Source organism: Amphiprion ocellaris, chromosome 10 (genome assembly GCF_022539595.1).
Source record: "Amphiprion ocellaris isolate individual 3 ecotype Okinawa chromosome 10, ASM2253959v1, whole genome shotgun sequence".
Lineage (NCBI taxonomy): Eukaryota > Metazoa > Chordata > Actinopteri > Pomacentridae > Amphiprion > Amphiprion ocellaris.
Window position 1 is genome coordinate 9641671 of NC_072775.1, and position 26912 is coordinate 9668582.

General features: G+C 40.9%; 1 protein-coding gene across 1 annotated transcript; it reads right to left on the minus strand.

Annotated features, from left to right (window-relative positions):
- Positions 1-1650: 1650 nt before the first annotated feature.
- dnm3b (dynamin 3b) lies at positions 1651-26538 on the minus strand. The gene is made up of 21 exons (XM_023296812.3): positions 26227-26538; positions 25291-25696; positions 22514-22587; positions 22131-22280; positions 20701-20904; positions 19625-19723; positions 18642-18802; positions 18133-18275; positions 17829-17964; positions 16637-16704; positions 15860-15998; positions 15608-15694; positions 14328-14398; positions 14071-14125; positions 12422-12535; positions 8251-8360; positions 6782-6896; positions 5681-5845; positions 5178-5413; positions 4864-5037; positions 1651-3385 (listed from the first exon to the last, which is right to left on the minus strand). The coding sequence occupies exons 2-21, from the start codon at positions 25449-25451 to the stop codon at positions 3343-3345; spliced, it is 2505 nt and encodes an 834-aa protein (XP_023152580.1). The 5' UTR covers positions 25452-25696; positions 26227-26538; the 3' UTR covers positions 1651-3342.
- Positions 26539-26912: the final 374 nt, after the last annotated feature.

A 26912-nucleotide genomic window follows, 5' to 3' on the forward strand; every position in this document is an offset into this window, starting at 1 on the left:
GTCCTGTATAGTAGATATCGTATTAGTACCAGACAGCTGATGGTATATTCGTATATATTTTTGGCCATTTTAGTGTCATTTTATTCATTTATTTATTACTTACGGAGTCATTTTGACCTTGTAAGCTAAATATGCCATCCCTCCATTTGCCAAGAAAGTAATACCAACTGTAAACTGGTAAATGTTAAGGCATTTTTCTTTTAGCACTGTCGCCTCACAGCTAGAAGATCCCCGGTTCATGTCATGGCCTGGATGGACTTTGCATGTTTTCCTTGTGCATGCGTGGGTTTCTCCGGGTTCTCCGGCTTCCTCCCACAGTCCAAAAACATGCTGAGGTTAATTGGTGATTCTAAATTGTTCATTGGTGTGAATGTGAGTGTGATTGCTTGTCTCTATGTGTAGCCCTGTGATAGACTGGTGACCTGTCCACGGTGTTCCCTGGGATACACTCCAGCTCCCCCACCACCCTAACGAGGTTTAAGCAGTGTATAGACAATGGATGGATAGATTTTTCTACATTATGGTAAACAGAATTTGTTAAAAAATAAATTAATTAATTAATAACCTGAGACCCTCACAAATGAAAAATGCTATAGATTTTTTGTTGTTTTACAGCTGGCAGCTTTGGTCTGCACTGGAAGACTTTAGGCTTTGACCATTTGTAGATGTTTATTATGTTTGTTTTCTGGTTTAAGAAACGGATTTTGACAAAAGACAAGAAAATGCATGATTAGAGCTCTGACCTGGGATGCAAGGTGTGTAGCACACAAGTCTCGATGTTTGGGCTGAGTGAGCATAGATGTACCTGCAAATGGCTGCCTTTCTGTATTTAGGGATGTAATTCTGCAGACTGAAATGCAACTTCTAAATAGTATTTATCATTTTTGTATTTGTTCTCAAAAGGAGCAGATGTGTTGGAACTACAGCACCACTTCACCAACAAGCTTTGCACAGCATTATTTAAGTAAATTCATTTCCATTTTGAGAAAGATGCAATGCAGATGCAGTTATTAAAGGAATGAAAACTACTTCTCTGCCATGGCCCTTCGGCTTTGAGAACGACCTGCCTGAGGAGATAAGGCTCGCCGAATCAGTAACTTCTTAAAACCCATTTTTATAGGCTCGCCTTCAAGTAAAGTTCTTTTTTCTCTTTTATCACTCTGTCTTTTTATCCCTTTTAAATTTCCACTGCTTGTAGTCCCTCTTTCTAACCTCCTGTTCTTAATCTATTTCTATCTTTTGTTTTCTCTTCAGCTTCTCTCTGAACCCCCCTGGGATGTTGTCCTTTTAACCAGCATTTAATTAGCTATCCATTCTGTAAATTTTTGTCATTTTTATGTTCTACCTGTCAAAGTACTTTGTGAATGTTCTTCTTAAAGGTGCTATACAAATAAAGTTATTTTTGTTATTACCATTATTATTATGTTAATAGTTACTTGTTTTCAACAAATGCAAGGTTACCTACTCATCTTCCCTAATTAGTGCCAATTTAGCTAAAAGAAGCAGCCACAGGATGAAATAATGCACCAAAACTTGTTCAAAGGCTTTTGATCATGTAGTTGTAATTAGCTATTGAATGTCTGACCTGCAAAAATATTCAAACTGTTCAAAAACCCAGCAGTTCAAATACTGACGACTGTTGACAAAGTCTGACATTATGAGGAAGAAGTTTATTGAGGAGCGATACAGAGACACAGAAAATAACAACTGATGCATTTCCCCAATTAATTCTTACGCCCTCTGCTAATCAATGCCATCTCACTACAATTGGAACCATTTCGTTGTTGGTCTTCGGCAGATTTTTTTTAATTTATCTTTTTTTTCAGCTCAACAATTTACCTTCTACATTTAGCTTTGGCAATACAGAATTGTAATTCATGCCGGTAAGGCAGTCTAAATCGGAGAAGAAGAGAGCATTAAGTGAATAGAGACATAGAGAACGATTAAAGCGCTAGGATCCTTGATGAGGTCTTTATAGTCCACAGGTACAGTATCTCCTTATCATTACCTATATACATCAGAACACAGTTTAGGCCCACATACACAATAACAAACTGACAGAGAAGCACTTGAACAATGACAATAGAAACCTTAAGCTCTGATGCAAACGCTGACTGACCGGCTTCAGTGTTGGTGAGCAGAGGAAAGAAGAGACTAGAAGAGGGTGAAAAGAAGAGTTTATGATATGCATGGAGGTGCATGAGTCAAACCTGAGAAAAAGGCTAAATGGAGACAAGTTCATTGTTTCATGGAGGAACTAGTGTTTGGGCACATTAAGCTGTCCCTTTTTTTTTCTCTTTGTCCATGTGAAAGCTTGAGTTCCATCCATCTCTCCAGCTAGCATCTGAATCAGAGCTTAAGGCTGCGAGGGTCACAATTTGACCATTAATACAGCACAGGTGGACACCTATGACAAGGTTAAATGCATTATTGAGGCTGTTTTCCATATAGAGAATACTGAAGGTGCTCCTCAGCCTTGCTATGTGTGTATGGCTGCTACTACAACACAGGAACAACTCACAAAAGTCCAACATTATATTTTTACCCCCGAGGGTTTTATGATTCATCATTAACAGCTTTGACCATGAAAACAAATAGAACTGAAACGCCAACAAACGTGCAGACAGACGGCACATGCACACGTGTCCTTACATACCCACACACACACACACACAAACACACACACAGTATTACTCGCACACAAAAAAACGCATATTCACGCACATATACTAAGATACAACTCCTGTTCCTAAGAGAACATCAAGCTGATAATTAACACTGAGGGCGAGGAGGGTGATATACAATAAATTAATACAATACTAAATCAAACTCGGCCTACATATAGGCAAATTAGTCCCTCCCCCTTATACATACACACAAATCACACACGCATACACTCTACATACACGCACTCCCATGCAATAAAAGCAGCTTATGTGCCATGCTGCATTTTGGAATGAGTAGGGCAGTACGACTGCTGAGCATATTTTCATGTAGAAGCAGCAAGTGGGGTCGGTGGCTGACTTGGCGGAGGGATTCGTGAAGAGGGGAGGGGGGGTAAAGAGGTTCCAGGGACTGATACTGGGTAGTGGACCTGCTAAGCAAACCTGGACCACAGGCGAGCAACAAGCGCACATACACATACACCACAAGACAAGTACCATACTGTACATAGATATATGGACATCGTCACCTGGCGAGAAGTTGAGGGTCAAAGGGGTCAAAGACTTGAGTGTTTGCACTAAAGGAGAGACCAGGACAGCAGAGCCATGGCTAAGAGAGGAGAGGATGGAGTGGATGAGGGAAGGAGATAAGGGAGGGAGGAGGAACTCCTTTAGATGATTATGGTGGGACTTGTCTTGTAGGAGATGGCGGGGGCCGCCGACTGAGGAAAGAAATAAACGATGATGCGACGTAGAGGTGTCACAGAGAAGGAAGGGTAAAATAGGAGATAAGAATAGAAAAAAAGATTAGAAAAGAGATTAATTTTTAGTGTTTACACAACGTTAAAAGATGTTTGTGTTGAAAATTTGAATATTATATTATTTTTTGAGTTAACTATCTACACATTACATTGGGTATATCATGCTCCTCAAGTACTAAGGGTAGAAATCTCCTCGATCACCACTGAAATTTTGAATATTTGGACATTTTGGGAAATATGCTCGTTTTCTTGTTTAAAGTTAGATGAGTAGATTAATACTATGTTCAAGTCCTTCCATCTATCTAATAGCTACACTCTTTTTATCCTGAGAAGGGGGGCTAGAGTCTGGTACACCACAGGGCAAACACAAACTGTACACTCTCACACCCACTGACAATTTAGAATATCCTATTAGCTTACAATGTCTTTGGACTATGGGGGGAAGTTAGAGTAGCTGTAAAACATGAAAACTCCACACAGAAAGCAGGTTTGTACCCAGAACTAACCACCATTCTGCCCTTAAGTACATGTCTATACACCAAATATCAAGCTACCACTAGCAGCTAGTTAGCTTAGCACAAAGACTGGAAAACAAAAAGAAACTCGTCTGGTTCTGCTCATTACTTCAATATAATAGCACAGCATGGTATTTTTAAATGTAGGCTTTTGTACAGATCACATTAGATACAGTTAATAAGCTTTGCAGGTTCTTAAAGGCAGATCTTGTTATCTTGAAAACAAGTGAGGCTAGCTGTTTTCAGCCTTCTGCTAAATTAAGCAGGCAGCTGATGGTAATTTCATATTTACAATAAAGCACAGACATAACCGTGGTGCCAGTCTTCCCATCTCAGTGAGAAAACCAAGAAGCACTTTTCCCAAAATGTGGTAATTTTTTTATGAGCACACAACTTATTTCTTTAAATAATTTGTTTTGTGTTTCATTTTCCTACACATGTATTCAATTTTTAGCCCAATCTTTACAACTAAACACATACAAAGGTTAATAAACTCTGTATCTAACAGTGATTCTGTGCTAATATTGGATGGCATCTACTGTCAACTGTTGTTGTGTGACTGTCTATAGAAGCCACAGTTGTAGAGTAGATTTGATGTAATGACTAGAAAAGCATTAACGCTAATCTAATGGCAGATAGAAAGCAGTCGTTTAGAGCAGCTGAGACTTAAGCTGATCAGGAGGAGCTCAATGGTTTATACTGTTAGCAGTGTTCTTTGTTTTTTAGTTTTTCAATAAATTATGTGACATTTTCAGTTATAGATGTACAATATACACTATGTATATACTTTGGATAAATATGCAAAACCTAGTGAATAGGTGAGTGAATCTTGAAATGTAATAATTTCTACTTGCTTCGATATTTCAACGGGAAATTGCCTTCTGAAAACATCAAAAGAGCAGTGGAGGTGAAGGCTGCACTCACCTGGGGATGCTAGGAGGGGCCCTGTTGGGGCGACTGGGAGCCTGAGGGCTGTCAGCACTGTTATTGAAGGGCCCCAGGGGTCCTGGGCGGTTTGGAGGCGGCGGGGCCCCTCGGGGAGCCGGGCGCTGGCCTGAAGACATCCTCCTGGGAGCAGTGGGGCTGGGCGGAGGAGACCTGGGGAGGAGGAAGGATGTGGAAAAATGTTTGGTGAAGAAAGAATCCAACTAAAAATTGTATTTTCAAATTATAGTACCATCATTTAGTTTTATTTCAAATAGTCACAGTCAGCACTGGGTGTAAGTGATTTAATTCACCTCCGACCACCACTGGATCCTCCCACCCAGGAGGTGTCCACAGGTGGAGGCAGGGGGACGGTGATAGTGGAGGTGGAGATGTCACCGATGATAGCCAGCGCCTCCTTCAGGGCCTGGTGGGTCCTCAGCACCTCGTCCCTCCTCTGGGCCTGCTCCTGGGACTCATCCATCAGGGCGTTCTGGTCACCTGCAGAGTAGAGCTGGGCCAACAGCTCCGCATTGATGAAGTCCTTCACCTGGTGGCAGGAAGAGGCAGTGGAGGAAGTTGAATCAAGGATGCGAACATGAAGTAAATGCAGGTTGTCTGTTGCTAATTTCTTCACAGAAGCATTGTCAACTTTATTATTTTTTTTTGTCTTAACTGCTTTTATGCCTCAGGAGCACTGTCCAGATTTAGTTATGTTGTTGTCTAACCTCAACATAATGACAATAAAGCTACTACTACTTGTCACTATTATTAGTTGTAATATGACAAATGAACATTTAAGTGATTTGTTTCCTACATTGTTGATCATCAGATGCATGATGGTCTTGGGCATGAGATCCCGGATGCACTTGTTGACAATAGCCATGTAAGAGTCCACCAGGTTACGGATAGTTTCCACTTTACGCTCCAGCTGAGGGTCCATGGAGAAGTTGTCTGAGGTGGTAGTGGTCTCACTCTCAACCTGCAGAGACAGAAGAGTAAAATCTGTTACAAAGGAAAGGAGATTACATGAAAAACAGTGCTTACATACTGTTATGAAGTGAAAATATACATTTCAGATAACTTGGTGCAAAATGCAGAACATTTTTCTATTTTTGCCTTGTCATATATGAAGAAATTTAAATAAAGAATAATTCAAAAAATTATCACTAGCAGGCATTAACAATAAACTGTGTAATTCAGATAAAGATCAATAATACTAGTATTGAAAGAGCTTCTGAAAATAAATTTCTAGGTGTGGTACTGGATCGCAAACTTAGCTGGAAACCGACAGAAGCACAAAGCTGGCAAGAACTGTCTCATTACTAGGAAGTAGAGGACACATTTTGAATTTAAAAGCCTCTTATACATTGTACTGCTCATCATTTTTAACATACATAACCAACTGTGCAGAAGTGTGAGTTAACACATTCAATCAACCTATCACCCAAAAAAAAGCTATAAGGATACTACATAATGTGAACACACTAACATATTGCTTTCCAAAGCAAATACTTTGAAATGTACTGATTTAATAATAAGAATAAATCTAATGAAAATGAAAATTAACAAGCCAGAGATATTAGTGATGAGGGCAGACAGAACAGAGCAATAAAGGACCAAACGAATGGAAAATTAATGAATAAATGAATCATTTAGACCGTATTTGTTTAGCACTTTTCATACAAATAGAATGTAACAAAAAGTGTTTTACAGAACAAAAAGGAAACAACAGTAAAAACACAAACCCCTATAAACAATATGTTATAAATGGAGGACTCAATAAAAACAGGGAGTGAGGAACTGAGGAAACATTATTATAAATAGTTGCAATGAAGACACAGCAGAGGCATTATAAGTCAACATTAAGATTAGCAAAATAAGACTGCAATAGGAAAGCATAAATGAGTTTGCAAACCGTAACGGTCTTCTCAGGATAGACCCCAGCACGGAGGAGGGAAGACTTCCAGCTGTCCACGTCATCCTGAGAGTCGCAGGCCAACTCCAGGGTACGATTGTCCTTATACACATTCCTGAACACCACAACACAGGAGAGCATAATGTACGCGAGTGGAAATCACAGCAGACCTCATAATTCACATAAACATCTGTTAAATACACTAAAGTGGAGGAGTTAAATGTTTGAATTTAATCAAAGCAATTTTTGAATGATTATTTAACAACGCTATTGTTAGAAAAATTATCCAACAAAAGAGATAAAACTCAGCCATCTGGAAGTATTGACAGTCTATTAGCGTATGTGCCTTTTTCCACGTGGGATGTTTTGTTGTTTAACAATTTATGAGTTTCTTGCCAAGAAGACCTGGAAACTGGATGAAGAAAATGAACTGTTCTTTTTGCAGGACACGCTGCAACAATCAGCTAAAGCTCAGGCATGATGATGTACATTTTTACACAGATTCACTGTGGTTTGGATCATTCAGTCCTGCAATCAGCTGCTTGTTTTCCTCTATATGATTAAGTTTCAGACTGACTCCCGCACAATGTCTAACTCGCAAAAATACATTTATTTGCAAAATTTCATGGCTAGAACTTCATCGGGCAAAGTCAAGAGAAAGAGAATCCATCCTAAATTAGTGAATGCCTGTAAGTCTGCATCTGATCACATTCCCACACAGTATAGGAAGGCATGAATACTGAACATTACTTTACTATTATGCTTTTAAATGAGTAAAACACTATAAAGTGAATTCCTAAAGGACCAAACTGTATTCCCCAAAAGTAAATACGTCTCCTAATCTTGCAGGTTACATTTGTAGATAAACCTGTGGGCCATTCATTTAAATGTTGAGTGAAAAGAGCATCGATAAATAAATCAAATTCTCCATAACAAATAGTACAAAGTCTCATTAAACTTGAATCTGCAAGACACTACATTCTTACGTTGAAAAATAACAATCAAATTACAGGACTGTTTACATGAAATTCAGTGTGTTTCTATGAAAAGATGCTCTGGAACTCCAGAGGAAGCAAGATCAAGGCCTCAAAAAATCCTTCTCCTGAGTTCTCTGTATTTTTATCATTGGCTCATTAGGATCTCAGTTTTTTTCCCTCTAATATTTCACTATAAAATGTTTGGTATTATGACGTCTAATTTTGCATTTTGTGCAAACTATAAATGACAAACTTCATAAACTGAGCTGCACATCCACTGGAAATACTTCCTGCCTCTATCAGTGCATGCAGTCTATGCATGCACACATACTGTACATAACACATAATCCAAAACACATTTCAGCCTCTGCACAAAGGCCTGCGTCTCCTGCATGTGCTTGCTCTCAGAAGTCTTTGTTTATGTGGCCAGTTGCAGATCAAAACATTACAAAGGCTAAAGAAAAGTTGCTTTTTGCAAGCCTTGCAGCTGACCTCGACTCTGTGTTGAAGATGCAGAATATGTGCTTGCTGGACATGAAACTTTTCTCCACATCGCGGACCTTCAGGTTGTCCAGGGGCAGCATGTACTTCTTCTCTTTCTCCTGTGAATGGGAGAAGCAGAAAATATGGATCACAATCACTTTCCCAACTAAAAAAACAAACAAAAACTCACTGTTATTGTATAATTTCTCATGCAAATGACTGCATTATGTGAAAGGTGAAATCAGGTTTTTAAAGACGAAGAGGAGAGAGAGAGGGGCTGAGGAGAAAAGAGTAGGGGGTGATGGGAGGGAGGAGGAATGGCAGAGAAATAAGAGTGGGAAGTAAAAGGGGGGAGTGGGTGAAGAAGGGGAAGCAGAAACAGAGAAAGAAAACGGGAGAAGGAGAGCACATGTGGAAGTCATTACAGTATGGGTCAAGACACAGTCGTTCTTCACGGTGCGTTTTTGCCGAGGAGAGCTGGTAGCTAAAGGCTGAGGAAACTCTGGAAAAGACGGGGGGAAATGTTGATATATATATAAAAGCTCTGGAGGTCCAGATAATGCACAGTGTTGATGTGACTGAGGCCGAGGCTCTAACAGATTCAACGAGAAGCTGTGACAGATCCTTAGGTTACTCTTCATTTTACACTTCATCCCGGCCTCCATCTTTCTTAACCCTCTCTGTCTTTTTTTTCTTTTATCCCTCCCCCTCAATATTTTTTCAATATTTTTTCTTTCCATTCCAGAGGGGCCCACTTCCTGCCTGATTTTTTTTTCTTTTTTGAAGGAGGGAGAGAGAGCGAGAGAGATTAAATGACAGCCTGGCGTTAAAACTCAACATCTGGTAGTGCTTAGCAGCACACAGAGAGGCAGGGAAGGAGGGAGAAGTTAAAGAGACGGCGGCTGAAGGAGGAGGAGGAGAGACCAGGCAGAAGAAACACCAAAGTGGATTTGCAAAAGATTTGCAGAAGAAAGCCCACATCTGGTGCGACGGGCTGGAAAGTGGCGGTAGATGGTCGCAGGTAAGAATTAAAGCAGACGAGGAGAGAAGAAGAAAAGACAAGAAAACTCTGCAGACCCTTCTGAGTTGTATTCCCCAAGGGGTCACTGCAGCCCATATATGGTCACACGGGTCCCCTCCCTCTTCCTCTCTCTTCCTCTCCCTTTCTCACTCCCTCTCTCCCCCCCTCCGTCTCTCTCTTTCCCTCTTTTTTGTAATATCCCCTCCCTGAACGTGCAGCCAGTCTGTCCCAGTCGTCTGAGCGAATATGCCACGTCAAGGCTGGATACTCTTCATGGCCGGCGTGACCAAAACGGACCGCGAGGGGACCCAGAGCTCAGACGCCCACCAAAACAAACAAACAGGCCAAGAGATGTGCCACGGCGACCGAGAGGGGGAAAGCGGCGAAGTCGGATGAGAGCGAATCGCACTTTTGCGGGGTTTTTTCGATAGACGGGATCCTCGCTGCCAAAATGGAGAGGGGCGAAGGGAGGGCACAGACGACAGAGCCACGAGCATCTGGAATGGCAGAAAACAGCACACAAGGCCTGGCTCTTAACTCCGGCTCCGTCCACCCAGTGTTCAGACTACCTGTTCATTGTCATACTGGTGTACAGTAGTCTGCACATTGGTTAGACTGGGCATGGACCCTCTTCTGTCAGTCTGTCTCTCTGTGTCTCTCTCTGTCTCTCTATTGCCATTTCAGGTTTCCAATTTATTTTGCATCTGTTGCTTCCTCCTCACCCCTTTTTAATCTATTTATAATCTGTATTTGATCTGTAACCATCTGTATTTTGTCCTACGTGCACTCTAACACTCACCACTTCCTTTTCATTTCTTTTTTTTTTTTGGAATAAACGTGTTTCACCAATTTCCAACACTAACTGCAGATTTGACAAGTCGCCGTGAAGAACCAGGGCGTCAAAATCTAAAATTTCAAGCCAGAGAGATAAAAGCCTTAAAGCTCTAACTCACCAAACTAGCGAGCTCACATAATTTATGGCATGAATGAGTAAGTGTGCAGACTGCTAGCCTGGTGTTCTGATGAAGATGTGGTCCACTGGAAGGAGGGGGGGAGGAGCAAATGTGGCTGCAAAGCATCAAACAGAGGCCAAAGGAACGAAGAGGCCAATCAATCAAGTGGAGTTTGAAAATACAGTCAGACACCTCGAGTGAAGTTATTTCTGTGGGTGGTCAGAATGTTAAGTAAAGTAGGAGACTGGAAGGCACAAAACAAGGATGTATATTAGAGTGCTCTGGTGTCAAATAACTGTGGAAAGCTGGAAGGTGAAGTATTTTGCAGATAAATATGTCAGCAAAATCCCCAGAGCACAGAGAATTTATGCACACAAATGATAATTCACATTTTATCATTCAGTTAAATGAGCGATTATTTGATTTAGTTGAGCTCCTGTGTTCATTTGTGACAAAAGTATGAAGTCACAGGTTGGATGTGCAACTTTTTAATGGAATATTGCAGATTTTAAACAGTGACCCGGTGTCATGAAGGGATAGCTACTTAGGAAGTTGAAGGTCAGAAACAGAAGGGAGGGGGATGAGTTGGTGGGGTATTGATATTTAATAGAGGGGTTTCTCCCCACTGAAACGCTGCAGGCTGATGTTTGGATAAAAAAAAAACTCAGGATTTTCGTGCCAAGAATGCGAGCAGTTCCAAAGTAACTGCCAGCCACATTAACAGAGAGAGAGGGAGGTGGGCGAGCGAACGTGTGCATGTGCATCCACGCGTGTGCATGTGACTATAGAAAGTTCACGGAGTGTAAAACAGAAATACACAAGGCGAAGCCAGCGGAGTCTATAATTTCCTACATTACCACACTAACGTCTCAAATGACAATCTGTTAGACCCAAAGCTGTGCAGCCCCACGTTGCTGTCTGAGGGCTCAGTGTGCTCTCATACATTCTGGGTGTCTGCGAGTGAACATTTCGGTTGGGATTGGGACTGTTCCAAATCTGCAAAGAAGACGTGAATGCCTGAACTCCCAGTGGAAGGAGGTGGAGAGAAGGGAAACAGAGAAAAGAGGGAAGACTCCAAGACAAAAGAGGAGATGAATGGAAAGAACGAGTGAATGACACAACCGTTGCCAAATTCTTCACATGTGTGATTCATGCAGTAAAATGCTCCATCGTGGTGATGATGAACTCCTCAACAATGTCTAAATGCTCAAAAATAGTAAAGATGAGCTGACATACACTAAACTGGAACCACAAGTAGAAATGTGTTTGATAAGTAAGGCTGTGGAGAAAAGCTATCGTCTCTTTTTGCTCTTCTCTGAGTATCTCTCTTGGAACTATACCACGGGAAGAGACTAAACAAGGTCCAATAAACAAACAGCAGAGCAGCAACAGCACCAACTGGCTGAAGGAGTTGCAGTGTGTCTGCCTATCTACACTTGCTGTGCAGAACATCCTCCAACCTGTACAGCAGGCACAGACAGGCAGATAGACATCAGCCCGCCAAGAAAAAGCCAGCAGGACGGACCAAATGCTGCATCCTGGCGATGCAGACTTGTGGGTGCAAATGGTGTTCCTAATTACAAAACCAGTATGCTGTTGTTGGTCTGTCTTTGATATCAGTGAATTATTGAAAGCTGAAATAAAAGCAATAAAATTCTACTTAAAGAGTGATCTGAGTCATTTATTCACCACTGATGTGTATAAAATTGGTTGCTGGCTCCATTTTGCATAACATCAGGCTGTTATCAATGGTTGATTTTTTAAAAAAATATCTACATTTTAAAAACAAAGACAAAAGATATAGAAAGAGAGGCACATTCATGCTCAGCATTTTCAGGCCAACATCTCAAACATGAATCAAACTTCGTGAAAAAGAGGATAAAGAGACAAGACGGCAATCCTATTAAAACCTCACAGAAATATGTGACACTTTGTCTGCTGCTAAAGTTGCTTAAGTTTTTGCTAAAAACAGCTGCCCGCTGTGGCCAAAAAACAATACGAAGACAGCAGTGAGAATGAATGAAACTAGTAAATTACAGATAATACAGGCTGCAATGACATAAAAGATGCTGAAACTCACTTTTGTCTGATTTCAACACTACAAGGGACCTCTCACATTACGCAGAGTCATTTAATCGATAACCAGTAAATCAAATGACTCTATCGGCAGCATGAAAAATGTTGATTGTAGCTGCTTTGAACTCACCTCGTCATCCTTGAACCAGGACAGGCTCTCTGCAGTCAACACAAACCAGTACTCCTTAGCTCCTCCCTTCATAATACTGATGTTGTTAATGGTCAGCCAGCCTTTGCGGATGACCTGCGGGGAGGGAAAGGTCAGAAAGTTAAAGAAAGATGTATTGCCAAAAAGCAAACAAATTTTAAAAAAGAACTATGTTTGCAAAAAGAGAAAAAGAAGAGCTCAAAATCTGCAGAGTCTAAGAAAAAGCAACTCATCCGCCACTAAAACAACAAATCCATCGGGGTTAAAAGTAGTCCAGGTGCGTTAAACCATCAAAGCATGAACGGAGATGAGATGTGTGTGAAGGTCGGGTTAGGTGTGTCGTCGTGTCTGTGACTCATCCAGAGCCGAGCATGTGACCGTGTGTCAGTGCGGTTTCATTCAGGGAGCTGTGTTCACAAAGCAGAGGCCCGTGTTAGCTTGTTAAGTGACCACTGTGTTTAGTGCTTCAAGAACACAATAAAGCTTGTGTGTGCGTTCAGTGCGAGGTGTATTAACCCCATAAGCCCTGCACAAACAGGCCTGTGGGCGTAGTGCCAAGTGATTATTAGGTTAGATTACTGTCAGTCGTGCGCCGCCTAAGACTCACTAAGGAGGTTACCCAAATCATTACAAAGCCTTTCTGTTACAGGGAGGGCTGTTGTGTGGCTGAAGCAGTCAGAAAATACTCAAGGAAATTGATTTTTTTACACCTTTAAACTTAGAGGTGATGCTGTAGCTGCAAAACCAAATGAAATTTTCAGTATTATAGCTGGGAACCCCTTGTAGTCTGCGGGCCTTGGTGGGTGGAGGCAGTGTTAGAGAGTAAACGGTTAGAGAGTAAGCTCTTACAATCAGGCCTGATGCGGGAGGAGAGGAGGCCTGCAACAGGAAGGAATGTGGGGGTTTTAGACACCCAGTGGCACTAAAAAAAATGGCAACTTTTCTAGTGCAACATGTTGTAAAGAAAAAGCCTCTGCCCAACAGTAGCCTACAGAGCCAATGAGCATTCTTGACCTGTCTTAGTGGAAAATGAGAAAATGAGAGTTGTTTTTTTTTTTTTAATGAGGCAGTGCTAGAGTGCACCACACAATGGGCAGAGTTGTTACTGCAGGCACAAATGACATTGCAAACCATAACCCACAATGAGCGATACTCACCAACAGACACCCATAAGAGGGCAGCTCAGATTCTCACTAAGGGATGGGGATGAAATGCAAAGTGGCACCTTGATGACACAGGAAGGGGTTCAAACAAAAGGGAAATGTCTCAACAACAACACCAGTGATGATGGTGGCAAAAAGTAATAGAACCCAATGTGAGTCTTTTACTGAGCTAAAAACCAAAGACGCAAACAGTTCACAGCAGGTGTCCAATTAAATCATAATACAGCATGCATCGCTAAAAGAGAAATGAATCATAACGAAATCTAAAGAAAGAAATGTGAGGGTAAAATGCATATAACGAATTCTGTGCAATGCAAAAGCTCCAGTGAAAGAGTGTTTTGCATCAGATCTCTTTCATGTCGGATCTTTGTATTCTCTCTGCCATCTTGCTGCTGTGTGGGTGTGCATTACTCTCTTGACCTTGTGCGTCACTGTTTGTATGAAACACACGGCGTGATAAATGCTCACCTGGTTTCCGGCTGAACTCTGGCTCTTATTAGTCTGACTGCTCCTCTGCTGCGCACTGCGGCGGAGAAACAACAAAACAGACGTGGTTGGATAACAGGGGAGAAAAGGGTCAACAAAGAGGGAAGAGAAGGAGACAAACATGACAGGGGCAAAGAAAAAAAACATTCTCAGAAATAAGTTTTTACTGGACTGACATGTTCACAACAATAATAAAGAATTTATCATGGTAGAGTAAAGTTAAGAGGGTGAATCTTTACTTAGCAAAGCCAATGAAATCTTCATGGTTGGTGTTGATGTAAGAGAGCTGGATGTCAATCAACAGCAGAACCTGAAAAGACAAAACATTCATCATGACATTTTGGGAAATATACACTGAAAGAAAAAACATGTTAAACATGTTGGAAAGTGGCAAAAATTAGAGCAAATGTGTGTAAAATATTGATATATTTGACTGATTTAAATACAGTAAAACAGAATCATTTTGTGGTCACCATGGTAACAGAATGAATTACTATTCGTAAAAACATTGAGTTTTGATGTGAACATGATCCTCCTAGGACATGGCGCCCACATATGTGGACATCTTTTTTTAAATAAACATAACAATAATAATTATAATAATAAAAATAACAATAATAAAAACAAAATAAATATAATATTAATATAATACAAACATAATAAAATATAATAAATATAATAATCAATATTATATATTGTCCGATTATTATATTTATTGGTTACTTCCTATCCCAAATAACTAGAAGAAATCTAAAATGCAAGCCTAACCAAAGTTCGGGTCTTAAGACATTAAAGACAGTTTTTGTCTGGGTTTTTTTTTTTTGTTTTTTTTTACAGTCAACATGTAGATTGATGCATTTTGTTCTGGGACGTCACTAGATATTTTATGTAATTCAACAAAACAGGAAATATCTGTAAAATAACAGTTGAAACAATTATTCATAATTTTTCAATCCTAAAAGCAACAATATTTTTTGTTAATTTTAAATCCAGCATAAATAGTGTAATCTTATGCTCAAATAGTGAATTTAAAATGTTTGTATTTAAATGTTAAAAATAAAAGATTAATTACAACTTGTAAAAAATATAGGTTAATAGAAGTTTGGTCTGTTTTTGTAAACAGTTTTAGACGGAGCCTAGCCTAGCTGACAGGAAAAATCAGTAAAATAACAAATATTTCTTAAGTTAGATAAGGTAAATTATGTTTTATAAGTGTTTAATGTTTAATGGAAGTTATTAATGTGAACTCAGGGAGACTAGTGGGGTTTTAGAGTACAGCTAATGGGAATCCTAATAAACAAAAAATGAATTTAAAAAAAAAAAATCTACAACTATCTTCTCAGACTTTGAGCAAGAAAGGCCTATTTCCAACAATATGTAACTGTCCCTCTAAATGTGTTAAATGGTATATGGTATGTATATTCATAGTAATTTAATGTAAATGTAAATCTGCTGGCTGCTGAATGCACAGATGAGAATACATGCCACAGGATTTTCCTTATGAACAAATGTGCATTACCTGGTCCTTGGCCCGACTCTCTCGATCTCGAATATGAGCGGTAACAATTCTCTCGGTCTCCTCACGCAGCATGGGGTAGCACTCCAGCTGAAGACACATCACACAGATTATCACTTCATCCACATGTTCAGTACAGAGTAACAAATAACCCAACAGAAAACGGACATTTTCTACATGTCCCATCATTTTCTCAACTTGAAACAGTAAGCTGGTATCGTGGCGGCACGAGGAAGCACGTGATCAACGCGTTACCTTGTTGGAGCACTGACGCACGGTGTTAATCAGCTCCTGGATGACCATGTCCACACACTTGACACATGGCCCCTTCAGCTTTATAACCTGCTTCTTCACAATGGCCTCAAACGCCATGTCTGGGGTGAAAAGTCCAGTCCTGGATCCCACAAAAAAAGACAAGAAAAGAAATGATGAAAAGTGTTTTCCTTAATACACAGTAAAATTAGATGCACTTTGTTGTTGTTGTAGTAGTGCTGGTTTTGGTTCTGTTTTTATCCCTGCTTTTGATTTGTGTTGCAACCACAGATTCAGCGTGTGGTTGCAACAAAAAAAAGGGATGATTCCCAAAACTTTTACTATTGTGTCATTGCAGAACTGCTTTTGTTTTTTTTGGAAGGAATTCAAGCTAAAAATTCTGTGTTTCTTTAAATGTCAGATTCTCTCCAGCTTGGGTGGCAATTGGTCGCAGTGGCTAACCGCTGCTGAATCAATATAGAAACGCAGAGGGAGAGAGCCTGGATTGAAGAAAAAATAAAAGTAAAAAAGAGAACATGCTCCACCCTTGTACATAAATTCTCATCCAAACCCTGTATTTCCGGGCTGTTGGCAAACCAAACACATGTATTTTTATTTTGTTATTCTGTTGGTATGATATTCACCATAACAATGTTAATATCTCTTCTGGACACACACTGTAATCTATTTTTACTTTTTTATCGGTAATAGGTCAAAATTTGAGAAAATGTAGAATAACTGTGCATTTGTTTGTTTGACACATTTTAGACCAACTCCTACCTGATACCATGGATGTTCTTGATGGCATAACTGATCTCACGGCGCATTTCCTTCTCATCACACTCCATCTGAATGAAACAACCAAGGAGAAAAAACGCAAATGGAAAAAGACAGTTTTAACAACCTTCAATAACTGTGAAGCTATTTAAGAATAATTCAAAAGAAAGTCACAATAGAGAGTAAATAAGACAACATTTAGAAATAGAACAAAAGAAAAAATTGTTTGGTATTTGTCTTTCAAAATTTTCTTGACAATGAAAACATTTTCTTACAATGAGAAGGAAAAAAAATCTGCTTAGAGTCCAATTATTTTAATTGTTCTCTAAGCAGCTTTCTTTGTTTTCAGGGATCAGTAAGTAATTTAGGGACAAAGCCACAAGTGAGAACAGTGTCTTCATGTCCTCTGTTATTTTCAAGGAAAAATGCATGATTGGATTCAAGCAGAGGCTAAAAATATACAGATTATACAATAAAACAATTGCATGAATAACGTATGAAAAAATCCAGATTACTTTCTGTAAATAGTCACAATTTTCTGATTCACGTTTGGGTTTATGATCTCAGTCATTTTAAAGTCCATCTGTGGTCCTTGATAAAACCCATAAAAATTCAGCTCTGTGTATTAAAGTTACTTACATTTTTTTTCCCAATGAAAATACACCCTGTCTGCCTTAAAATGGCTGAGACATAACTCTGCAGTGTTGCTTTGTCCAGAATGTACAGATCCCCCTCTGCCACTTGCTGCAGCTCAAGCACACCAGCTCACCTACCGATCTTGTCAACGCTGCGCTACGCTATCATAAGTTGAAATATTGGAGTGATTTAGCCATACATGTTCGAACCAAAAATAAATTCTGAAGAGGAATAATGGGACAGAAAGCTCCACTATGCATGCTGACAGGATTGGTTCTTTCCATTTGTAACATATGAAACTTCCAAAGTCTAAATCTGTGTTTTTGACACTGTCATCAGTGTACAGCAGCTTCACTGTGCAAATGCTCAGCCATGGCACTGACTGTTTATTTAACTGGTGATATGTCTTCTAGCATATAAAAAACGTCATATAGACACGTTAAAGTAAAAACTAGATTTTAATTATAAGGGGTCTCTATTTATATTTGAAACAGGTCATATAATTGCACCCAGTTGTGTTTTTACACATTGCCATCTTTTCTCATGTGCAGTTCATCACCTTGACCAGTTCAAAGGGGAAGCGCTCATGGAAGATGCGGTTGATTTTCGCTCCACCAGACAACTCCACCGTGTCCACCTGATCCCCCGAACCTTCAATCCTCTTGTCAAAGTCCACAGAAAACTGCTGCACCATCCTGCAACGCAAAATAACAAATAAATAGTGAATAAATACAACATCAACAACCATTTCCGACATCTAAAATATAAGCTGGTAAAAAGAGAGTAGAGGCAAATTGAGCTTTTGTTTATTCAACAAAATCTAAAGTAAATGCTTTTGCTGTGAGAAAAAATTGGGTACTGACTGCAGCAGCTGCTTGGTTTTGCGAGACGGGTCATCGGGTCGGTATCCCCGGTATTCCTCTGCCTCCTTGTCCAGAGCCAACAGCTGGGACTGCAGCTTGCTGCGGAAAGCTGGCAGGGTGTCCCGGATGTGGTTGGTCAGTTGCTATGGAGACACAAAACCGGCAAAATGGAACAAATTAAAATCACACGGGACCATGAATAAGTAGATTACATCACTGCCCTTTGGGACATACGGAATCCTTCAACAATCAGGACTGTATATTTCACTGTAATCAAACGCTCGCACTGTATATTAACAGAGTAGAGAAAGAGTGGAAAGCCTGCATGAGTGAATTTATGAATTATTAGAAGCTCAACCTGAAAGAGTGAGAGCGCTTTCCTCCTACTGACAGTTTCACATCACCCACACTGATGTGCTGTACAATAGAAGAAAAAAAAAGTAGGCCGCCCTCTTATTAATCATGTAAAGTGCACTGTTGGAAAACACTGCAAGTAAATCTGTGATCACCTGGTTGAGCACTTTCTGCAGGCGAGGGGTGCCCATTTTATCAGCCAGGTGCCTGTATGCCGGGTGGGACAAGAAGAACTTCCTCTCAGCCTCTAAAGCTGCCTTGATGTCTTTCTTTCCATCAATGTCCTTCTGACTGCGATTCACCACTCCAATGTAGCCTGGGAGTGAACAAACAAGGACGCAAATTTAGAGAAATAACGTAAGGAAAGACACAAGTAGCACCTGCAAGGAATGGAGGTGAAAGAAGGTAAAATGAGGGCAAAGGATCTTCATTCTGAGAGAAGGAACACAGAAGGAACATTTGAGAATTCAATAATCAAAGAAGATCTGCTCACTAGTCCATTCAAGTCAGATTTATTGTCATTGCAGGCAAATGCAGGTTTGCAAAAGCTTTAAGTAGCACTGATATTTAAGAAAGAATAGACTGTAAATTTACAGAATATTACCAGACACTTGATTACAATGCTATTTAATGACAATATAAACTGGTAAAACTTTAAATATTTCAAATTGGGGGAAAAAATGTTGCAAAACTGCTAGCTTAAATGACATAACTGCAAGTTATTAGCATGCTAGCTAGTTTTATCAGTTGTTTCCATTAGGTACGTCACGTAGCAGAACTTACTATTTGTAATTTCATTCCTTAATAACTACTAGGTAGTTTTGACTATGAATTTCTTATCAGGTTGGTGTATTAAAACTCATAGAGAATATATTTAAAACTAACTAGAAGACTGAGAAATTAAATATCTGTGAGGATTGGGGATTTCTGGTGTACAAAAATCTATAATTAAACCCCATTATAAAGCACCAAGTCAAAATTTACATTCACATTTTATGGTGCAACAGCATCTTTTGTTTTAATATTTCTACCGATACAGTGTGGTATGAGCATTAACACAAATTTTGCTCAATTAAGTTGGGAAAAGTTTAAACTCATACAAGTTTAAATGTGAAACTAAATGAAAACGAGCACACACCTCTTCGAAGTGGCAGCAGTTTGTTCTCCAGCACATCTCGGGCGTCTGTGCCTTCATCCATCAAATCCAGCTTGGTGATCACTCCAATAGTCCTCAGACCTGGAAAGAGCATCAGAAACTCACAGAATGAGGAAGGATGTAGCAAAGATTTGAAGACGCTACTTTGTTTCATATTTTGGATCGTTTTTTTAAAGCATAAAACCTTAAAAATCTGCTTCTTTGATATGAGTATTTTCTGCATTTATTACAGAATCAGAGAATCCTCACAGTGAGCATCTGGCAAAAACACCTACAGAGACTTTCACACATCTGCTGCTCATGATAATACACTAAATATGTATTACTTATTATTTGTTATACTACATGGTCCCATTGGGGCTTTGGACCTTTTTAATCAAGCTTTGTATACAGGTCTTCCTCCTATTTCCTTCTTTTTCTTTACTCTCATACAAATACTTCAGCATCTTTTCTCTTTCTTTTCCCTCCTGCTTTGCTTCACTTTCCTCTACTTGTCTAATAGCATTCATCCGTCCCACAAGGTTACTTTGTCCACATCCTCTCCATCCTCTTTTTAGCTAATTCACTCTCTTCCTCCTCTCCTGTCTGAAGGTCAAAATCCTTCCCATTAAATTAAGCTGATTTCCCTCTCCTTTGTTACCCTTCGTCGTCATCCCACCCAGTTTTTTTCACAGCCTCTCCTCTTTTGTGTTTCTATATTTCCACCCATCTTCATCTTCAAGATTTCTTTTCATCTTTCCACTCCTGTCCTTTCCTTGTTTATCATTTGATTCCAGCTCTCCTCATCCTCCATTTTCTTCCTCTCTCTGCCCCTCGCTTCTAATAATAAAGTGACACTTGATCGATCCCTGCAGGGAAATTCTAGTTCCACATACAGAGAGGTCAAAGCACAAAGTCAGACACTGAGCACCATCCCGCCAGCTGACAGAGATTCAACGTCCGGTCGGCCCAATAACCAACTTTGTCTGGCCTAACATACTTCAATTCTTCTTTCTACATCCTTGCAGCCTTCTTTACGCCCAATATCCCTTCCTTACTCCCCCATGCCCTTGTCTTACCCTGGGGATCCACGTCCTTTGAAAGTTTCAGAGCGTCAGAGTTGGCCAGGTCACTGTTGGCCGGAGTGACGGCCAGGATCAAGCAGCTCTCTCTGGTGATGAACTGCATGATCATGTCCCTGATCTGCTGCTCGATGTCCGCAGGCTGATCCCCGACTGGCACCTTAGTGATCCCCGGAAGGTCGATGAGCGTCAGGTTCAACACTGCACGAACAGGAGAATGCAACATAAGATCTGGCATTACTGACATTTCTATGACCTGTTGCAGTCATCATTTTATTCACATTGATTTGGCTTTTGTAGTTTTCTGCAGCATCAACACTGGCATGTACAGCTGAAAAAGAATATTACATGAAAACATTTGAAGATATTTCTCAGTCTGTTTAGAAATGACTGGAAATATTGGTAGGCCCCATATACCAAAAGATAAATCTGCAAGTTATCGCTAACAGCTAAAATGTCAGAATCTATATAAAGGGATTCCGGAAATAAGATTGAGCTGAATTTAATTTTATTACTGAGTATGTCAGTCCTTAATAACCATTAGCTAGTTTTGACTATGAATATATTATGAGTTTTCAGCGACATGCTACACTGAGTTAGCTAGTCAGTGTAGCATGTAAACATTGAAATATAACAGTTTTCTGGGGTTAAGCTACATAATAAACCTAGGTAACTGCCAGTCCATCGCAAATGTAGATATTACTTCGCTTTCGGCTAGTTTCAGAGTTAGTACTAGCACAGCTTCTTGAAATGGTTTAGGAGCCATAGACATCCAATTATGCAAACTGTATACACCATTCTGTATATTTTATATCATTGGAACACAACTTCAATTTGTAAAACTATATCAAGGTAAAAATGTCACTTTATAATGACATATTTAGGGTCTTGTTATTAATTGTCAATATGCCAGTCATCTGTATCTAAGCATTTCAAGATATGCAGGTCATGCTTTCAGTTTTAAACCAGAAAAATGAAAAGAATTAATATATAAGCTCATTCACACTGTCAGTTTCATTCTAATGAAGCCTGTCAAGTGACGGAGGATCACAGATGGCAGGAAGCTGAATTAATTAGTCCATTATTTCACATCGCTTTCATTTCAAGGCTCTGGTTTTGGAAAATAGCATTCACTCTTACTGTGTAAACAATCTAAGGACATCAGCAGAGCTTATTTGAATATGTTATATATCAACTGAGAGCATTTTAATTATCCGTTTAGCTGCCTCATTTTCACATCACTTCAATTCATTCAAATGTTATTTCACAAACTAAACCATCTTCTTTGTTTGTAATAACCCAGAACTCTGATTTATACAAGGAATGAGAGTATGATGACTCACAGCTTGTTACAGTCTAATTAGATTTAGAAGTGTTCCTGCATAGTTTAACTTGACAATGAAATGAACAAGTTATTCCTTTCGCACCGTGAGGGGAGTAAACCCGCAGGTTTATGGGGACTGGAGAAATGCCTTTGTTGGCCCCCGTGACACGATCCGTCTCGGCCTCGATCTCCTGGCGAACCTCATCGAAGTCTGTGAACTTTTTCCCTTTGCAGTGGAGGAATTCAGCCCATTCTGAGAGGATGAAAATGAAAAGCAGAGATTACTAATGGCTGTGCTGCGTGTGTCTGAGAGGAATAATGCCAGTGTGAGAGGGAATAAAAGCCAAGGGGGGAAAAAAATATAAAAAGCAGTACCATTTAAAAAGGAAAAGAGAGGGAGGGCTGCATTTGTGTATTTGCGCGAGTGTTTGCGTGCAAATGTGTGCATGCTAGCATGTGTGGGTGTGCAAATGTGCGTGCACCCACCTGCAGTAGCGCTGATAAGCTGCAGAACCAGGGGCCTGCGGGTGACAATACCAGATCCACGGGGCAGAAAGTCCCTGAGGACAGACAGCCAATCAAACCTCATTACGTCAAACCACAGCGAAGGTAAACATTTATCAAAGAGCGGCTATAGATAGCATAATGATAACCTCATCTTGAGGTTTCTTCCTTTGAAGTCTAGAAGGGCAAATTTCTTATAATTATACCCTTTATAATGGCATGTCAGCTACTGTGGAGCCTTCAGTGTCATTCATCTGCTGCAGTGTTGAAAACAAGCCGAATAGGGGCCATTTTGAAACACAGTAACTGGTGTGCTTTTCAGCTGCTGCAACTGCAACCAGTGCAGAACAATGTGGCCTGATAAACAGCAGGTTAGAACGAAGAGCTGCTTCGCTGACAGGGAGCATTCTCATTTTAAAAAAAGATGACTTCAACATTTCCTAGAGGTTCCCACACGCAGACTGGATGTGTGTGTGTGTGTGTGTGTGTGTGTGTGTGTGTGTGTGTGTGTGTGTGTGTGTGTGTGTGCGTGTGTGCGTGTGCGTGTGCGTGTGCGTGTGCGTGTGTGTGCTCAGTAAGCATGCAGCACACCTGATAGCCTAACTCTTATGTTCAAGGTCTGTTCCAAGAGACCTTATTAACACATATTGACCCTCGGAAAGCTCTCAAGTGGGACGAGTTTTAGAAAAAAATTGCCTACTACTTGTCCATTCAGCGCTGTGCATGGACAGTGTTAGACAGACGGACCATTACTCAGCATCACGACTCTCAATGAGGACTGGAACAGGACTAAATCAATGCATCTATCTGGAACTGTACACATGCATGGACATGCAATATTTGGCTACACTGGAGACAATCAAGCTAACTGCATGTAACTGTGTGTTTGGGTGGTTAAAGAGGTCCTCCAGTCAGTTAGAGGGACACTTCAGTGAATTTGAAAAAGTGACACAGAAATTGGTCAAAACCAGCTCAGATATACTGATAGGATAAACACTGGATCTTACAGTTCACTGTTCGAATGGAATCTTTCATTTGACCTTCACTGCTTGTTAAATGATCTAATCTAAAACTCCATATTCCATCATATGATGTACGTTTTCAAATATTTGGAGTCTAAAGCCTAACTTTAATAGCTCTGAATGCACCCCTCCAGTGCCACAGAGGACATTATGGCCTATTGCTCATTTCAATCAGTCATCAATTTATAGAGTTAATTTTCCAGCAAATTGTGAGATTAAGTGATTAGCACTTTCCTTTATTACTAGAACACTGAGGGACATTATAATTAGCCATCCATTTAAAGCTCCTCAATCTCTTTGAAATGCACAAGCTATATGGAAACCATGGAGACATCCAGTGTAACTGTGTGAGAAGAGAAAGGTTCTTGCAACAGACACATACAGTGGTAGCTACTGGGCAGAAAGAATAAATGTCATGGTGGAATCTAGATGCTAGGGCTGCATAATATTGGAAGGAACTGACATTGTGGTATTTGGTTTATCTGCGATATGAAAAAAATACAGGAATTTTCAGCAGATGACTTCAATACCTTCAGAGTAACTTTAAAGGGATATCATCTGCACTGTACATTTGAAATACATTTTTTAAAAAGGCTTTAAAAACAGTTTGGAACCTCTGTCATGTGGTGTAACACTGGTTAAGGCATCCAAAACAATGTTTGCATTTGGATAGAATTCAGACTTGGCTTTGCACCTATCAAAATAAGCTTTGTGGCACTGATTAAAATAGTCACACAAAATAGCACTGTTGCACCGTATAGTGGCAAAATCTGCTGTTGACATGGTACCTGTTTGTGGTAAACATGATCCTTTATGTAACTGTAATATTCCATCCAACTGGCATTTCTTTTTTTTTTTTTTTTTGCAATCACAAGAGCCTTTTCATTATTTTCTCCTGTTCCTCACTCATTTTGCTGTGCACATGTGGAGCCTACATGTCAACAAACTCTGTCTTGTATATAAAGTTAAAAAAAGAAATAAATTTTTTTTAAAAAACTCAGTGCATCAAATAACTCTAAATAAGAGTGAATGATGTTCTATCAGTAATGGGAAATGAGAGCTATGTGAGTTTTTGAGTATGAGTTTTTTGCATCAGACAGCACAAAAGTTGTAGCAGGATGCATTTGAGGGAATTTGCCTTTTTTCACATTAGACTCAAACAATGTGACTATTGTGCATGCCCACATTGTCAGTAATGTCAGTGCTGATATTGTGCGGCCCTACTAGATGCACTTCTTGTTTTTGGATCCTTGTCTGGCAGCAAAAAACAGCTCAAATGCAGCTGCTCATAAGTGAGCCTATTTGTTTTAAATTCCAGGGCGACATCATGAATATTCATGTGTGTTTTCAGGAGTGGGAGCTGCTGCGAGTACAGTAGGATGGTGTCTTAAAAACGGCTGCAATCTGCATTTCGCACAGCGCAGAACATGACACCATCCTCAAGTGGTTGACAGATATTTCTAGGACCGTGCAGTTGGTGCTCATTGGGCCGAAATCCCCAAAGGTGCTGCTGTAACCCAAATAAAGCTCCCCTCCTCTGCTAGTGGCCACAAGACTGTGTTGTGTGTGTTTCTGAAAGAAAAACTGGAGCATGGAACAAGGTGATGATGAGCTGTGACTTAGAGCAGGGGATGGTTTGAACTCCACACAAGAGAGATTGGCCCCATAGGCCTCTTATGTCATCGTCAAGGTTAAAAAGGAGAAGGGATTATCCTATTTCTAGTGGTCAGTTTTTACCTGCCTACGAAGTTCTCCAACACGGAGCTCTTCCCTGCGCTCTGGCCGCCGACCACCGCGATCTGCGGCAGGTCCAGGTTGCAGGCCTGGCCAATGGAGCTGAAGGCATCTTGCAGCTTGTTGACCAGAGGGATCAGCTCCTCCATGCCACGGTTTCCCATGGTGCCTTTAGACGGAGGGACTCAGCGAATAGAGAGAGAGAGAGAGAGAGAGAGAGAGAGAGAGAGAGAGAGAGAGAGAGAGAGAGAGAGAGAGAGAGAGAGAGAGTAGAAGGGGGTGGGGTGAGGGAGAGAGAGAGGGGGGGACGTGGCGCTGCTATATTAGTCCAGGACTACCGCGGTGCTTGTTGATGTAGTGAAGTCATCTAGGCGCGCATTGCCCCCGAGCCAAGCGAGGGTCGGAGCGACTGTGGCAGCAGAGGAGAGCGAGAGGGGAGAGAAGGGAGAGAAGGGGGAGAGAGACCAAGAGGGAGAGAGACCAAGAGGGAGAGAGACCAAGAGGGAGACAGAAAAGAGAGAGAGAGAGAAAGGTGCAGAAATGGGAGATATGAACAGACAGGCACAGACAATTGCGCAGTTGCTTACATCCGCCACCATAACCTCCATCTCCTTCTATCTCTGTGACACAAAACCTCACACACACACACACACACACACACACACACACACACACACACACACACACACACACACACACAAGCACACGAAGCCTCCACTTTCAAGGGCATTTGAATCTCCACAAGACTCCACATCGTCACATTGCACAAACCCGTGCGCGCAAAGGCTCCACAAAATGCGCGTAGTGAACGCAACAACAAAAGCATCGCTCTCTGCATGCAAAACGCGCCATAATATCCTGCTAGAAAATAGCACCCAGTGATATATATGTAAAAAAATGACACCCCAGTGACGGGTCGGTGTGTTGCTGTGCGCCTACCCCGCCTCAGGAATCTGTTTTCTCAGTTGTCCGACGGTCCCGGTCGCTGTCCAGTGCTGAAACGACGCGCAGATCAGGCAGCAAAGACGAGACCCCGGACGATTATACAAGCAGCACCTGCCAACGGCGGCGCACCGGCTTCACTCCACGAAAACAACCCCCGCGCATCAACAGCGTTCGCCTGCGAGGCTTCGTTACGGTCGGTTGAATGTCAGAGATTCGCCTTTGACAGATTAATCATTTTTTTTACCCCTCTCTCTTCCTCTCTCTCCTCTTTTTCCGCGGTGTAATTGCGAAGCTGCGCCTCGCTGCCACAACGGCATATCGACGCGCCGGAGGACCAATGAGAGCGGCGGGATCGGGGACGGAGGATGAGGAGCGCGGCGCCCGATTGGCTGAGCAGGTACAGGTTAGGCCTACCTGCGCCCGCCCCCTGTTTACATCCGTGCCATTTCTGCCGTCGTGAGTCATGCGGCACGGCTGCGCATCGCTGCAACAGAATAAGAGAGGTGGATGCGCTCCTTCAGATCCCCGCAGTAGGAGCACACAAATCAGCTGTCGTAAATTTCAAACACTACCATTTTCATACGTGGCACACGCATTTTATGTCGCCTTGAGCTTTGGGCATATGAAAACATAAAGCGTCTTCGTCCTTTCTGGCATTAACATTCTCGCCCTGTGCTTGG